Raw genomic sequence first — 17392 nt, forward strand, 5'->3', positions numbered from 1 at the left:
GCGCCCAGCGTTTGAAACTGGAACTAACTTTTTATCGCGCTAAAGCAAGCCGCCAGAGTTCTTGTTCATTGTTGCGTCGTTTTTCGTCTTGCACAGTCGCTAGTGCACACTTAAAAACGAATCAGTATATTCAAAGTTATATCGACCTAAAATTTATTTTCAAAGTGGAAATAATTATTACGTAAAATAGTTAACTCGGTTTTCACGTTAAAAAATATAAAATGGCTAATGAAAGTGCTAAAATCGGTGTAAATGTGTTGGCTACGCGGTCAAACGTGCCTCACCCGCGCTTTACAAGGCCGTCTCATATCACGGGAGATATTGTCTCTGCAAGTTCTGACAAGCCGAGTTCTTCGCAAAGTTCGAGTACGAGTGAAGAGGATGAAGAACCGCCGCCACAGCAGTAATTCACGTGATTATTCTCAGGTTTGAGCAATTGTCGCAGTAATTGGTGAGTCACCTTAATAATACTTTTTCACAATTATGCTGCGTCGTCTAGCATGTTACATAAAGTGACCGAATCTAATAATGCAAACCTACACGACCCTTTTTTGAACCATGCGGCTGTAGTTAATGATATTGCTCATTTAGACCTGTCGGTTCAAGAACCTCCGAGTTATAAATTATAATATTAATTTCAATGCAGAGGTTTTTACATTTCTGATTTGAACTGTGTACGTTATATTGATATACAAAAGAAATACGTTGCTTTTCCTGCTTTTACCGATTTAAAAATGAGTTTATCAATAAAGCGTTACGTAGCGTTTTAGTGGTCTTCAGTCGAACTTGGTTCTTAATTTAAATTCTATACATAATAAATTGCAAGAATGTTTTGGTCAAACTTTAAAAACATGTTATAGAAGATTTAGATAAAATTCCCACCCCTCTTCGGAGTACATGTTTAATCCTGAAAAATTATCTAAATATTTACAAAATGTTGGTAGTATTGTCAAAATTGACAGAATTCGCGGGTACCAATCTAAAACAATACGCGTTAAATCACGCATACGTTTTTAAACGCCTGTAGCTTAAACGTCTCAGGTTAGTCAAAAGCCCTTTCTTGGTAACCGATACAACTCAAAACAAGGACAACAGAGTCACAACTTCGATGATCACGAAAATAAAAAATGTGAGCCGTCACGGGACGCCTGGCAGATGTGAAACATCGACATTATTTTGTTAAAATAACGATGACTATTTATTGAATAAACATTTATTTTCATTTAAATACAAAAATTTACGAATTTATTTCAAAACGTGACTACTTAATTCGTTTAATCAGTGACTTCGAAATACACCGTACACACTACTGCATATAGACTGTATATATACCATCATATAGCGTGGCATGGCCACGGCATTTGTCGCCACACCAGAAATCGGTTTTACGTGCGGTTATAGATGTTTCACATCAAAAGGGGGGACGCAAATATAACAATCCAAATAAATACCAACATAAGTGACTCGATGGGCTTTTCGGGCGGATGTTTAAGGAACTATCACAAAAATTGGGTGAAATTAAAACCTCCTTTTTCCATTCTAAAATTAATAACCTCCGCTCGAATAACTTTCAATCGAAAACCGCTATTAGTACTGTCCTAAATCCTAAAAAAGTTGCAAACACCTGTTTCAACTTCGATTTCCTTGGAAATACATACCATGATTCGAGACCATATACTGGAGCCAGCACCGCTGACTCCGTCGTTCATATCTATCATATCATATCGTTCATATTTCATAATAACGAAGAACGGAAAAATCGAGTCAGTTTCAGCCTAAAATCTTTAAATCGGTTCATGAAACCAGAACCTTTTCATCTGTTTCATCAACACCAAATGCCAAATTTCCTACAAAAAGGCGATTGGATGGTGAAGCTGGATCACAGGCAATCCTACTATCATGTACCGATTTCCCTCGAACATCGTTGCTTTCTGCGTATCAGTTACGAGGGAAGGCTCCTTCAAATGACTTGTCTACCTATTGGGTTGGCCATAGCTCCGAAAATGTTTGCTTCGGTGACAAATTGGACAGCCGAGCTATAACGCCGTCAGGGCTTAAGAGTGATCGTTTTCTTGAACGATTACTTACTGGTCCACCAGGACAGAACAATTCTTAACTCCCAGGTTCTCGTAGCCATGACCTTTTTGAAGAACCTGGGCTGGACCATAAATCGAGAGAAGTCGATATGCACTCCAACGAGGTCGATCGATTTTCTGGGTATCACGTGGGACACACTATCAAATGCAAAGTCCTTACCCGTAAAAAGTTATCAAAATTCGTCAGTGCCTGATAACACGCTTGTCAGCCGGCAAATTGGACCCTCAAGCAGGCCCAACGCCTCTTAGGGTATCTCAATTTTGCGACCTTCATCACCCACCGGGGAAGGTTGCGTTGCCGAACGCTGCAGCGACACAGCAATGCATTTAGGAGAGCTCCTCTTTGCCCGAGTTCTCTTGCAGAGGTGAATCAGGACGTGGTATGGTGTTTGCACAACCTCAGTCACAAAACACCGATTCACTTCAAAACAAGGCATGTGAATTACATTGTCACCGATGCCTCGGATCTACAATGGGGAGCGCTAATCAACAACAAACCCCTGAATGGTTCTTGGACTAAAAGTCAGATTGAGTGGCATTGCAATTTAAAGGAGATGCACGCTGTGGTAGCAGCAATCTCTTTGACATCCGAAGTCCTAGAGAACTCGATGGTAATCCTGCAAAGCGACAGCAAAGCTGTTGTATCGTACATAAAAAACGAAGGAGGAACAAGGTCCCAAATGCTGTTAAAATTGACAAAAGATCTTCTGGCACTGACGGACAGTTTGAATATTGTACTTTTCCCTCACTTCCTTGCCGGGAATGTACAACGTGGAAGCCGATTACCTCTCGCGCAATCGCAGGGGCACCGAATGGCATCTCTTGAAAGAGGCAACCACGGACATATTCAGACGATGGGGAACCCCCGAAATAGATCTTTTCGCGTCACGAGAGGCTCTTGTCGTGGCAAGTTATGTGTCGCTTATTAGACTTATTAGACTCCAACGCTTGCTTCACCACCCCTTAGTAAATGCTGGCGATACGATCTAGCGTGGATATTTCCACCGCCAGTGCCTCTACCTAGAGTGCTGCACCATCTCAACTTATCCCAAGGGAAGTTCATAATAATAGCACCCAGGTGGAGGAAGCCTTTTTGGCGCCCGGATTTGAAAGGCCGAGCACTTGCACCCTCGCTACCAATACGGAATCTAAACAAAACCCTGATAAATACCGTAACGGGTCAACCTCCTCCTCAAGGGCAGAAATTACAGTTGGAAGCGTGGCTGATTTTGGCTGCAAAACACGAGACGAAAAACAACTTATTTCGTCGTGTTTGAGAGGAAAACATATGCCCCTATTTGGTATAAATGGGTAAATTGGTGTCAACATAGTAATATAAACTGTCGATTCCCGGCTCCTCCTGATGTAGCTAGATTCTTAGCAAACCTATTTATAAAGGATCATCTGGCATAGATATCTATATATCTAAATCTATTATCTAAATAGATCTATATCTATTTTAGTTCACAAATCTGACATAGCATCAATTTGTGAGGCTCTAAGCGATGTTAAAATTTTATCTAATAAATTAGTAAAACATATCCTTAAAGCGCTAGCTTAATCCTATCTATAGCTAGACCAATCGCGCAGTAATTGCCAGTATGGGAAGCCGGGAAAGTTATAAATTATTTGAAAAGCCTAAAACTAGATGAGCAAAATTTATTTCATAGCTCGAAACACACAGCCACAATAATTTTATTGGCTTCTGGGCATAGAGTTCATGATTTGACTCTCTTGCTTTTTCGAGCCTCAGCATTTTATTGATAACGGTGATTCCATCACTTTGCATCCGGGTTTCGGTTTTAAAACAGATACAGGAACATATAGACAGTCAAGTTGGACGTTTTTATCGTGCCCGGAGAAGCATCTAAATCCCTTATTTTGGCTTAGGACACTCATAACTGTCTCTAATAATAGATGAGGCTCCTTGACAAATTTGTTTATTACAACCAGATATCCTGTAAGACCAGCTACGCCCACAATTTTTGGGGGCTGGGTCAAGAAACCCCTTTTGGAATCAGGTATCGAAGCATCTAGGGGTACTTGATCAGCTGTTGCTTCGCTAAATTGTTTTAGAAACATAAATGATATTCTTGGTTAGGCAAATTGGCGTCATGAAAGTACATTAAAGATATATTATTATTGTCGAAATCTAGATAATAATAGTCAGAATGCTGAGACTCAATCAGAAGTCTCTTTCTCAGTACTTTCGGCCGCTTAATGATTAGCCAAGTATTCTACTTCATTATGAACAATAAATTTTTTGTTATTATGTTTATTAAATGATGCTAAAGCCTAGGCTTTAATTAGCTTGTATTGTTTATTTTATCATGATTCTATCGGATATAAATAATTCAAATCACATTGTTGCGTTTTTTAGTTATTAATATATAACTTTACAAGCCACCAGGAGATAACAAACACGTCTCTCATAATGGACCTCGGACGTCAAACGGAACACATAATATAGAAATTTTACCTAAAAATAAAATTTGTATTATGTTTCCTAAGACGTCCGAGGTCCAAACAAGCTCTTCCTGGTTCTCTTATTATGAGACAAACAATGAACAAGAACTCTGGCGGCTTGCTTTAGCGCGATAAAAAGTTAGTTCCAGTTTCAAACGCTGGGCGCTGGCGGCGGTGTCACGTGGTGGGAATAGGTCGTATACTAGCGATTTGGGCGGAAAAGGAAACGATGTACTCTCATAATGGACCTCGGACGTCTTAGGAAACATAATACAAATTTTATTTTTAGGTAAAATTTCTATATTATTCTCTTACATTAAGTGTAACATAAATTCTATTATTATTCGAATGTTGTTTTTAACTTATATCCAATGCCGTAGCATCTTCCGTGGGCAACTTCATTCTGTTAATTTTGTGTCACGGTGCGCGCGCATCGTAAAATTTCACTCTCATCAATTTTTCATAACGCGCCTAAAGAAGTATAACTTCAAAAACTAAAGCAACCGATGCCCTATATAAGCTTTGAAACTAAAACGCCATTAGGTCATCTTATATGACGCCTAGACAACAGATGGAAATTAAAGACAACACAATGAAAGGGATCACCCAGGAAAAGAAGAGTGGGCAGGCTGATGACTTGATAGAAATAGGAGAAAAGACTGGCAGACTGTTGGCAAAGATACAGACATCTGGAAAGGGTTGGAGGAGGTCTTCACCCAAGTGGGATCCATATCCACAGGCGACTAACATATGTCTAATAATATTTAGCAATAAATAACACTAACAACATTTGAAATGGAACTTAAGGATATGAAAAAAAGGCTCTATTGTTATTGTAGAATTGTTAAAACTTATATACATATAGACTATAGTTTAGTTATATAAAACAGATTTTAATCGACTTTAAAGTCTTAATAAATTATAAGTTTCTCATGTATATATATACGTTTAATTAATTTCTAATCATTCCGAAATTTTGTTGCATTGATTAAATGAAATTTGAAACATAATATTTGATTTGGTCGTTATTTTCAGAGTAGAACATATCTCCATCTATTGATGTCATAATCAACTTTCGAACGAAGATACTATGAACCCCTAATCAGCTCTAATATCTGATGTAATACCATATCATAAAACGAGATGGCGCTAAAAACAAATGAATGAAAAGGGTGATTTTTCAAGTATGCATAAATGCCATATGATATTTAGAATTAATCCATATTTCAATTATTTAAAACGATTATAATTTTAATAATTGAATATTAAATTTGAATAACAGTAAATGATTTTATTACATAATGTTCCCGCTACGGTAGATAAAAATATGTTCAGAGCGATAAATTCGTACGACCTGGATTGCGGTAAAATTTATATTCTCTCATAAATATTATGTTCACACGTACACACCGACCTCTGCAAAGATATCTAGAATAGCATCTGTCAAGAAAATACATTATTCCCTGATACCCTTGTTTAGTCACATTTTCAAGGTTTTCTTTTCGTTTGCGAATTTGTAAATCACAAAATACTCACAAAACTCATTCAAGTTATGCTTATTATTGTTTTAACTATTGACACCTTTCTCAGTTTCATTCATTTAAAGCTTTTCATATATCTAAGACTAAAACTTATAAGGTGTAACAAGATAAGACAGAGAATAAAATCATTTTTAAAAGAAGAGAAGTAGACACAGATGGATACACAATACGAGACTAGGTAGAAAAAGTCTGTGTATGATTTTCACGTGACTAATCTCTCAAGTAGGCAGTTTCATTTATTTTACAGAATTACATAATCTGTCTTTGTTTCAGGTAAATTAATATTTTAATAGAAAATGGACAGAAACCTTAGATGCGAGTGAAACCCGCTGCTCATGGGTAAGATTCAGAAGCGCTTAGTGTCGCTCACGTAGGTCAAAAAAGTATTGTATTTTGACAAACGGAAGCTATATCTTATCCTTCATGCTGTCTCTTTTCTGACTCTCACTCTAGCAACGCCAGGAGGCTATGTGGATTGTCTGTGTTAAGGAGTTGTTATGGTGTTTTCTTGAGAGACCCAGGTTGTATTCACGTATATCTCGACGAACATAGTGTTGGTGCAAGACAAGAAGTGCTCCAAAAATTTCTAATCAAAGTGGCAAAATTTTTATTCTCCTTCGCTGTCCAATGAAATTACAGTGTAAAATTAATGCTTAGAATTTAACCAAATTGACGCATAGTATGTATAATATGTGCAATGTATACAAACTCAAATCAAAACAATTGGTATCAATCACAGGTCGAAATGAAAACAATAACGCACAAAGAAACATTCAGTCGTTCGGTTATTAATGAGGTGGCAGGAGTGGTTTTTATTAATCAAAAATAATGTGTAAAGAGATGAGATAAAAAAGATGAGTCGTGAAACATTTTTTATTCTCGCAGTATTATTCGTCGTGTTTTCGATTCAGGTCAGTTTCATTCAAACCTATTTGTGCATATTTTTACAGTAAGACCGGTTAGGACAGAAGCGCAAATATTTATCTTAGGGAAAATAAACTATGTATGTATCAAGGAACAAACACAAATGATAAACTAATTGCTGTATGTAATTTCTTGGCAAAGAATTCGTCTAAAGCTCTTGGGTCACTCTCACCTCACCTAATAATTTCTATAACATAGTATGGGTCCAAATGTTATCGAAAATCTACAATAATTGGAATCTATTCAAAAATATATTACCACCTAACGGCTTATACTAACAAACTACTTTTTATAAATAAATGGATTACAATATTTATACAATATACATATATAGTTTATATATTCAAAACTGCGTAATTAAACTTGTTTTGTGTAGGCCCCTAAAACTTTTAAGTTTGGCATAAACACATTTCGACTAATAAATATTTTTTTGCAAATTAAGAATAATAAATGTATTAAATTTATTTATGAGTAATTTAATATTTGTAAACACATTGATTAGTATGCGAGCTTAGACGATACGTTAAAGAAGAATTTTCTTATCGATTTTGGCTTTTTTATAAGTTCACATATAGCCTTGTTTCGTAACTGACGCATCGTAAATTTTATATTCTATTTATTGTTCTTTTACGCGCGGTTGTTTTGTGTTAGGTCGTTAAGGAACGATGTTTTGTTTGTACTTCTAATGGAATAATGTTGTTATAATAACTATATACAATGGATTCATACATTGATGTTACTTAAATTATATTTACTTAGGTCCTAAGAGGATGTTATTTTAAAGCTAAAGATGGCGAACACAATATACCTCTTGTCTTTAGATAGTTTATAAAAAAAAATTAGTACTAGGGTAGACCTAGGACCATAAAACAAGAAAAAACTGGACAGTACTTGGATATATGAGGGACCAACATCGAATAAATCTCATCTCACACAAAGACCTATTGTATAGAGTGGTTCAGAAATAAATGTTAAAACATTTTTGAAGTTAGCTTTTGGCGCGTTAGGGGAAAATTATGATAGTAAATTTTTACGATGCGCACGCACGCCGTCACAAAAAACCGACACCCAGCTATAGATTTTCTATTATTAGTGTCGTTTTTTCTACAAACGTAGAAATTTTTGAAAAGATCTTGTTACGCCAAATAAGTATTACTTCTAACGCGTGTACATAAGTACACACACGTTTTTTTATATGGTAAAAATATTTTTTTCAGACAACAGACTTCCAGGAAAACCTTATAAATGGTTATCGAAATCTAATAGCAGATATACAAATAAGGACACAGAAATCTCGTGAAGACATGGACACTATGGTCTCACAAATTAAGCTTCTCATGAAGAACGAAGCAGATAAGGCGATAAATTATATGACAGTCTACCTTGAACAGATATCCCTCTATTTTCAAGTAAGTTTAATTTATCTTACACTGTTGGCGTATGATTATATAACTAAAGCTAATAAAATGTAAAGCTTGAAGTGGAACACACGTTGGGATGTTAATAAATTAAATCTAGGCACACAGTTCAACTCCAATCTTTATCAAATTCGATCAATTGATCCGCTGTGATATAAAAAAAAGATTTAAAAACACGCGCACTTTTGAGTTACTAAGGAAGCAAGGGGGCTGATGGCTGGCCATGCGTCATACTCGTGAACGGGTGCTACTTGTGGTGACTGGTCGTACTTGAATTCGTGTATGCGGTGATGTTAGCTATTTCGACTATGTATTTGCGTGTTGTTCCCACGAGAATGTAACTGCGTGCTCCTATTTCACCATGCCTTCTGCTAATAGACGACAAATCTTTTTTTTATGAATTTATTATTATTTATTACTTAACATTTCAAGTGGAACATGGTGTAATGGTTGCCTTACAAACATTGTGTAAAAAAAACTTGGCGATTAAAAAGAGTAGCGGAGAGTTTATTGCCAGTTCTTCTCTTCCGTTCTAGGACCTTGATTTGAGAACTGGCAGTAAATGTAAAATTAGAAGCATTTCATATAAATATTTTTTTAAGTTCATAAGTGTACATTGTGTTGTTACCTATATCAATAAATGATTTTTGACTTTGACTTTGCATAAATGCTAATAAATTTAATAAATCCATCTTCGATTCACATTTTTTACTATTTGAAAACTAGTAACGTCAAAATTCATAAGTCGTTGTACATTCTCATTGTTAAAACTGTAGCACACCTATAATTAGGTCAACATTTCAAATTACATTTAATTACTTTGTAAAGTGGAAAATATGCGACGGAAAACAGGTCACGGATCATTACTCGCTTAGAAATTGTTAACGGCGTAGTTTATAAGTCTCAAATAATTTTTCGTACATTTTATTATTTGTTAATTGTTTTCAGTCTGACGTCATTCCTTTCTTAACGTAAAATTTAGTTATTAGTATAAGTTTTTATAACCGGTGAAGACATCTTAATCGGATTGTGTGCCTTTTGCTTTTGTAATTTTTGCAATTATAAAATGATAAAATCGAAAAATATCTAGTTAAATTCTTATAAAATCTTTTCATTTCGTAACGAATGTATATAAATTCTCTGTAATATATTAAACTAAATTGGATGTTATAAAGTTTTCGCTAAAGTACAACGCTTTAAAAACTTGCCAGGTAATAATTCACGATCGTAAACCTCGCAACGGCACTTATTGCAAGGAGAGCATCGTAAAACTACTAGGCGAAAATCTGCAGCTCGCTGATGAGAATGTCACGCTCTGCTTGGCTCTGGGATATCAGAGAGTACAAAGGTTGCCGGGTAAGTTTATTAAAACACACACTAATAAAGATCCTATAATATAACTAGTTTGGTGAAACTAGTGTTGCTCTCGAGTTGTTCGACGATCTTGTAGCAAATTCTTTTAAGACTGATCTTCTACGCAAAAAAGCTTAGCCTTTCTAAAATTTGTATGTAACATACATAATTTTGAATAATACAAAAATTTAATTGTTCACTTACGTCACTTAAATTATAGGTTTGGGGAAGAAATTACTAGAAAATTGTTACCCAAACACAGTAAATAAAATTTCAAAACAATGAAAAACTGAAATTCCAATTCCAAATAATTTTTAATACATTTTCAAATAGCCCTTAACAATCAAATTGCTCCCCTGTGAGGCGTGTGCCCCACGTTGGGAGACACTAATCTAGAGTGTGCGTAGACATAGTTGTATTTTCTATAACATATCCTTCAAACGAGATGAGAAATCGGTCTCCACATACAAATAGTTCCTTACCGATAAGTTAATATTTAAAAATAAAATTTACCTATCATGAAACTTTTGAAGCCTGGGTTAGTCAATTATTCGAAAAATATTTAGTTTACCCGAACTTATTATATATTAACGATAAATGTGTATGTGGGTACGATACCTTTAAGTTAGGTGAACCAATATGAGTTAAATTAATATTTCTTGTACCTGACCCGGCAAACGTTTGTTTTGCCATGTATATTATTTCTAGGAAACATATTTTTAGTTCAATAAAAATAACTATCTACTGTAAAAAGTAGGGGTTGATGGTAAAGAGGCGAAAATTAGGGATTGTGTGTATTTTTGTATGCTGTATCATAAAAATATAGAAACAGCAAAAAATCTAAAAAATAAAAAAATGTTTTGGGGTGGACACTGGACACCCTTTATCACTTAGGGGTTTGAAAGATAGATAGTAGCCGATTCTCAGACTTACAGAATATGCATAAAAAATTTAATTGAATCGGTCGAGCCGTTTCGGAGCAGTATGGGGACGAACATTGCGACACGAGAATTTTATATATTAGATTAGTAATAGTGTTTTTAGTTGATTGGTTTATTACTAATAAATAAGTCCACCCGTAAAGTATTATTTTTATAACGAGTACGAATGTGTTTTTCATTGACATATTTAGCAAAGTGCGATCCTGTGAAATAAATTGTTTCGCTGGAACTCGAACCCAGCCTCCGTTATTAGTCATATAAATGTTTACTGTTATTTCCGGTATGTTTAATCCCACACTAGTTATTATTGGTATGTCTTCCTTGTTTATCTAGATGTGACTATATCCGTTTGGAACAATACAGGATGTGATCATAACAAACCGTATTATTAGGACAACAGTAGGAATTTATCAGCTATATGTCATATTGGTTGAAATACCTATGTTTAAGAAACATGTATTTCTTTATTTCCTATTTTGAGAGTGCCAACATTCAGTGTGCGCAAGACACGCGTAAAAATCGCTTCTTTGAGTAAATGTGTACGCACTCGAGGTGACTTTGTACGCTGAGTGTGATTACTTGGCACACGCAGCCCCAGTCTTACCAACATTGCCGCATTATATATCCTCTAAGGATCTTAAAAGTACAATTTGATAGTAAGGTCAATAAATAAGTAATAAACATTAAATTGGTCCAGTATTCCATTAGTTGAGCATTGTTTATATATAATAAGAGTAATTAAGTTAATAGTGTGTTCTGTAAAGATTTAACAACTTTAGTACCGCAATATTGTATTGTAGTGATTAATAGTTATGTTTGAGCTAAGCTATAGAAAACTCTTATTATTTTCTTGTTCTTTCAACTATGAATGTGTCGAATACAAAGCACGTGAAATATTAGATAACTCTTTAACTTAAACGAGTTATCGAGATTACGACGCTTTTCTATCCAATAGAACTATTGTAATGTCTTCGTATTGTAATTTATTCTATGCTAGATATTTATTATACTTTGTTTCAGAGAAACTACAAGTTCATTTTGAAACTTTGGAAAATCTAAAAAAATATTCTGCATCAAAACTATTTGAATGTCAAAAGCAACAGCAGGTTGGTGGTAACTGCTCTCATGAAAGTCAGGACCTCGAGAGAACAGTGGTAAGTAATAAGTAATTTTTAAAAGGCAAATAATATAAATACCGATACCGCGAGAAATGTAGGTACCCAAACGTCAAAAAATTGGTTTTTTATAACATTTGAATTGTATGGAATATAATTGATTTAAGATTTCAATATTATAACGTTTTGATTTCGAAAAAAAAAATGTCTAAAAAATGTAAATTAAAAAATATCACGCATTTACTGAACTGACAAACTCTTTTTTTTAACGTCATTAAAATGGAATATATTTCTGAAGCTTTATCTACTGGGCTTTAATTAATTTTATAGATGGCTGCACGATTTACGTGCCACTCAAATAAGTAATTATGTCATAAGAGATATATCATAACACACCACCTCCTCTAAGCGCGTTAACCACATGGCATATTTCTCTTTTTCTTTTTTTTTTATCTGTCAAACAGATACATCTTACCTACTGTACGTACACCCAGGAAGTCACGTTGTATGGAGTTTTTAAATTTATATTATATGTTGTTTGAGACATTTTAATTACGATCAAATAAAACGGAAAATCACCTACATAGATTATTTATTCGTGTTTCTTGATTCATAAAATATATGCTCTACACAAAGCGACATATTCCATGCATAATGTATTTTGCAGTTTCTCTACGAGACATCGCCTTTCCCAGTAGTAATGGCTGAGATTGCAATACACGGATTCAAAGAAGTGTCCGACCTCAGTGTATGTTTGAAGGACATTATATCGAGAATGATGACACACTCGGTCAAAGTGATTGGCGACTTTAACAGGTGCATTCACAACATTGAAATGCCTAAACTTAAGTACTTACTAAAATTCATGAAGAAATATGCGTAAGAACTTATTTTAATGTAAATAAAGGTATTGTTTAATATTTTTCTATTTTTTACTTTAATAAAATGATTCTTATGAAAAACTAAATTGTTAAGCTGATTCTACATAAATATTTTGAATCAGGACTTTCCCGACACAATTTTATTATTCCGATGTCATAAGAGCCCCTAAATAAGCAATCTATTGAAATGTTTTCCAAAGAAAATATTCAATGTAGTCTGTAAGATGTGAAATATCACGCTGCAATAATACTATTACTATTACGTTACAACGACATTAGTACGTTTACGATTTTTACTACCTACTATAAAACAATTATTTATTTCGGTGCGAATTTATACCAGCCTCAGAGATTAAATATTTCGCAAAGGAGGAAAATATTATATTACATATTGGCACGCTACATAAAAATACGTACTGTTAAGAATGTTCAATTTGTGCTTTCCTTTTGATGTAAAGATTTATACTTGAATGATTAATACGTGAGCAAGGAAAATAATTCGAATATTATAAAAATTTACGTTTAATTGACTGATCGTCGAATTTCTCTTAAATTTTACATTACAACATTTTGCGGTTTCATATTCGCTTTTACTCAAAGTCAAAGCAAATTTTCTGTTACAATTTTTTTTACATTTAAGGTACTTTTTGAAGTTGTTGATATTTGCCATAATAAGCTAAATACATTTGATTGAAAGATACTCATATTGATCAATAAAATAGTCGCTATCCAATAAAACAGTTTTAGATAATTACCGATTTATCGTGAGTTTATACCCATTGATAAGATTGCATGTTGATATCAACTTATGCTAGTAATTTAAGCATTTTGTTTGAAAGTTCATATGAAAGATTTGTTGGATATATATAGAGCTTTTAGTACAATACTGAAATCGGTGAAAAATACATGAAAGTTAAATACATTGCAACATTTTTTCTTACCAAAACAATGGCCACATCAGTCGAACAGGGCTGGTACTTTAACAGCCTACTGAACCGCAGAGTCCTTTGAGCCATGGTTAGCGGGCCCACAGGTCGGGACGTGTGTATGAGCGGGGAGGGTGGCGGACGCGGGGGCGGCGTTGACATTGGCGGTATATTCCTTCTAACAGTCTCCAGAGGAACGGTCCTTGCTACCAAACTATCACTGCCTATAGACGTAGCACTACCACTAAACATGTTCATCAAATCGCCAATCGACCCGCCCCCGCTAGACCCAGTACTACACCGAAGCTTATCCAAATCAGTCAGACTCGACCCACGCCGCACACGTAACCGCGATCCACTACAGCGATTAAACGACCGGTCGTTTCGGACGTCAGCCTCGCTAGCCGCTTGAGCCTTACGAGTTCGACCCATTTTTTAAGTGTCAGTACACTACGACGGTTAAACAAGGAGTAAACATTTACACCTGAAGTGAAATTAATTTGCATACAAATTGCTGATAGTACCCATACATTCAGGCCACGGCCACCCGCAGGATAACGATACCGCGAACGCGTCCTCGCACGCTTCCGCCGCCATTACGCGCCCAATAATGTAGCTATATTTTTTTAAATCGCTTAAGTGTGCGAACGACACAAAGTTCGGTTTCTAACTGAGCGAGGACGTAGATTCGTTTATGGATAAAGTAACTTGAGTTGAACTAATGAGGTGATTGAGTTCAAAGGCGTCATAGGAACCGGCGGGTGGGACCACTTACCCCGCGGGATACTAGGAGCGAGGGGTGAAGTACATTACCACAACTCGCACGAAGAAATCTTAGGCTCTAAGTTATAAAACAATAATGCTCTTGCATTAGTAGAGGTCAATTCAATTTACATCGGGACAAATTGAATAAGACTGAAATGTAAGGAAAGTGACTTCTAACGTTAGATTGATTGCTCTTTATTACCCTTTTATCACCACTGGTAATAGTTATTGCCTTTAAATGTGTTTTATTAGATCGGAAGTCGATTGCTTAATTATTTTGCGATAATAAAATAACCTTGCTTAGTCGTTCTCAAAATATACCGATATTGTTTTTAAGGCTAGATTGAATTGATTATATAAAATATTCCAGAGAAAGTTTATTATAGTAAACATCGCTACGTTTTATTTGTTATAGTTTCTAGCACGAACATAGTACTGATTTGTTTACGCATCAGTAATAACAAATTACGTAGTTTTATTTCAACTCTTTTTCATAATGGTTAGGATAGATGATATAGATAGTGATCGAATATACAAATTAGATTAATATATTTTTGTATTGTATCGGTAGGGTACCGATACATTTATCTTTAATATATACGAACCATTTTAAGACAAGGCTATATCCCTAGGAGGCTGATAGAGAAACAGCTTTTCCATTTAACACAACCGCAACACGGCCTAGAATCGTTATTTCACAGCGGGGTACAAAAACCACTTGTTTCGTGCAATCGATTTATAGTATTTATAATAAGAGTAATTGTTTAAATTCGTGGGAAAAGTCATCCAACTAAAAAGACACAAATTCATACATAGGCAATTTTTATGTGTGTTATATATATATATAATAGCGGTCCGTGACATGTTGAGAATAAATAAATCTAATCTTACCTTGCTTCCATTAGTTCACCACTGACGTCCTCACAAATACTAATTCTCCATTTCAATAAATAAAAACCTTAAACAAAATCTTTAGAAACAGATTTGTCCATAAAATCGTACAACTCAACTTAAAAAAAATTATTTAATAACGATCTTAAACAATAAGTATCTGTTTCTATAGATAGATAAATAAAAGCACTTACATTTAGCTGCATCACGATCTTGTTGTATGCACGGTGCCACCTCTGCTTCGGCGTTAACTTGGGCTGTTTGGGCTCAAATTCCAACTCTTCCTTCCTCTCTTCTTCAGGGAACTCTTCTCGATACTGCTCTTGTTCCTGAAATTGTTCTTGCTCCTCAAATTTATCATCTCTGTATTCATCGTCTTGAAACTGTTCATCGTCTTGGAATTCGCCGCCTTGATCGAACGACTCCTGCCTTACGTGGATAGTATTTTCATCGGGTACCTCGTGATATGTTGTTCTTTCATCTTGGAATGTCACTTTAGATTTGTCTGATGTGGTTTCTGTAAGATGTGTAGCGATTACAATGAGGTAGATTATTTTTTTAATGTCTAACTCTAAGTATGTATGTCCCAATAATACATGAAAAATTTATTTTATCGTCGATCACGATTGCTGAAAAGTACTCGAAACTTTATAAATTTGCATTTAAATAAAGTTTAATTTTAAAATATATTTGTTTAATATTCAATATTTAGATTTTCACACTAATATGTCGACCTATGAATACGTAACTAACAGAAAATATAACAATATGTCAGTAAAGCAGTGAAAAACGTACAAAACGGAGGTTGTATATTTTCACTGCTGTGTTGACGTATCCATGATCTGAACCATATTGCTATAGTAAAGAAATTCTAGCTTCTGACCTTCTTGTGATGTGTGAATGGAGAGTTTATCTTCTTGATGCGATATGAAAGAGCTTTGTGAAGTTTTTCGATCAAGTACCGATGGCGTTTGACTGTGATAGCTATCTACAGAAGGCTTTCTAGTAATAGAAGCGGTCCTAGGGGGTGATGTTGTCTTTTTTATACTAGGAGCCGTTTCTTCAACTTTCCGTTCTTCAGGGGCATCTTCAAGAATCGTATCGTGAGCAAAATCTTCATCACGATACCTATCCAAAGAGGTCCTATCGCGGTCTACTTGATCTAATTCAGTCTTTTGGTACTCTTCATCGTAGGCACTTTCATCAAAACTTGACGTGAAATCATCCGGAGCATCAGGTAACGTTCGAGTTCTTCCTACTGATGGTCTTTGTATGGACTCTTGCCTTCGCAAAGATGGAGTTCGAGGTAGCGTTGGTGCTGTAGTCGTTGCACTTGTTACAGATGTTTCTGTTGCTTGTGGAACTATTGTTGTAGCTGGAACTGATGCTGTTGTAACAACCATTGTAGGAGCTACACCAGATGTAAACTGGTTCATTTGCGCTGTAGTTACTGTGGTAGCGATAGGTGGTTGTTGAGTAACAGCTGGAGTAGCAACAGCTGCAGCGGCTGCACCGAAGAAGCTACCTAACTTTTTAGCTCCACCAGCCATAAACGAACCTAAAGTTGCAGCTCCAGTCATGACTGATGCTTGTATCTGCTGTGCTGGTTGCTTTTGCTGTTGTTGCTGCTGTATTTGCTGTTGCTGTAGTTGAATCTGTTCCTGTTGTTGGCGTAGCTGCTCCTCGTTTTGTAGTTGTTGTTTTTCAAACTGATGTTGAGCTTCAATCTGTTGTTGCTGTTGCCGGTCATATTGTTGCTGCTGTTCAAACTGCTGGTCTTTTTTATATTGTTGTTGTAGATCTTGTTGATATTGATCAGATTGCTGTTGTTGATTATACTGTTGATCGTGATATTGATCCTGTTTCTGATAATTATCTTGCTCTTGCTGATAGCTTTGATGTCCATACTGCAAACTTGTTTTGCGCTCTTCTTTATATTCGTTATATTGGCCATGATAGGCTAAATCAGTTTTTTGTTCTTCGTACCTGTTTTCATGCTGTTTGTACTGGTTCTGAGTATCGGCATACTGACTTTGATTTTGGTGAAATTGATTTTGCCCATCAAATTTTTGATA

At 35.3% G+C, this 17392-nt stretch overlaps 3 protein-coding genes across 3 annotated transcripts; 1 reads left to right on the forward strand and 2 right to left on the reverse strand.

Moving 5' to 3' along the window:
• Positions 1–6875: 6875 nt before the first annotated feature.
• On the forward strand, positions 6876–12776 carry LOC125050603. Its single transcript, XM_047650556.1, has 5 exons — positions 6876–7014; positions 8245–8436; positions 9657–9801; positions 11760–11893; positions 12522–12776. Exons 1-5 carry the CDS (start codon positions 6958–6960, stop codon positions 12735–12737), a joined length of 744 nt encoding a protein of 247 aa, XP_047506512.1. The 5' UTR covers positions 6876–6957; the 3' UTR covers positions 12738–12776.
• Positions 12777–13325: 549 nt separating this feature from the next.
• On the reverse strand, positions 13326–14111 carry LOC125050253. Its single transcript, XM_047649982.1, has 2 exons — positions 13677–14111; positions 13326–13349 (listed from the first exon to the last, which is right to left on the reverse strand). The coding sequence occupies exons 1-2, from the start codon at positions 14091–14093 to the stop codon at positions 13326–13328; spliced, it is 441 nt and encodes a 146-aa protein (XP_047505938.1). The 5' UTR covers positions 14094–14111.
• A 1060-nt stretch (positions 14112–15171) lies between these two features.
• On the reverse strand, positions 15172–17343 carry LOC125050254 (ras-interacting protein RIP3-like). Its single transcript, XM_047649983.1, has 4 exons — positions 17304–17343; positions 16201–17247; positions 15512–15834; positions 15172–15216 (listed from the first exon to the last, which is right to left on the reverse strand). The coding sequence occupies exons 1-4, from the start codon at positions 17341–17343 to the stop codon at positions 15172–15174; spliced, it is 1455 nt and encodes a 484-aa protein (XP_047505939.1).
• Positions 17344–17392: the final 49 nt, after the last annotated feature.

The sequence above is a fragment of the Pieris napi genome, chromosome 6 (genome assembly GCF_905475465.1).
Source record: "Pieris napi chromosome 6, ilPieNapi1.2, whole genome shotgun sequence".
Taxonomy (NCBI): Eukaryota; Metazoa; Arthropoda; class Insecta; order Lepidoptera; family Pieridae; genus Pieris; species Pieris napi.

What these genes read in the sequence shown, in the direction of transcription:
- LOC125050254 (XM_047649983.1), bottom strand. Translation starts at nt 17,343, where the DNA reads ATGCCGATACTCAGAACCAGTACAAACAGCATGAAAACAG. An exon ending in TACAAACAGCATGAAAACAG is followed by an intron (nt 17,248 to 17,303) that starts GTACGAAGAACA and finishes ACGAATATAAAG; the next exon opens with AAGAGCGCAAAACAAGTTTG. An exon ending in CATTCACACATCACAAGAAG is followed by an intron (nt 15,835 to 16,200) that starts GTCAGAAGCTAG and finishes CACATCTTACAG; the next exon opens with AAACCACATCAGACAAATCT.
- LOC125050253 (XM_047649982.1), bottom strand. Translation starts at nt 14,093, where the DNA reads ATGGGTCGAACTCGTAAGGCTCAAGCGGCTAGCGAGGCTGACGTCCGA. An exon ending in CTGATGTGGCCATTGTTTTG is followed by an intron (nt 13,350 to 13,676) that starts GTAAGAAAAAAT and finishes AAATTGTAACAG; the next exon opens with AAAATTTGCTTTGACTTTGA.
- LOC125050603 (XM_047650556.1), top strand. Translation starts at nt 6,958, where the DNA reads ATGAGTCGTGAAACATTTTTTATTCTCGCAGTATTATTCGTCGTGTTT. An exon ending in AGATATCCCTCTATTTTCAA is followed by an intron (nt 8,437 to 9,656) that starts GTAAGTTTAATT and finishes AAAACTTGCCAG; the next exon opens with GTAATAATTCACGATCGTAA. An exon ending in GAGAGTACAAAGGTTGCCGG is followed by an intron (nt 9,802 to 11,759) that starts GTAAGTTTATTA and finishes ACTTTGTTTCAG; the next exon opens with AGAAACTACAAGTTCATTTT.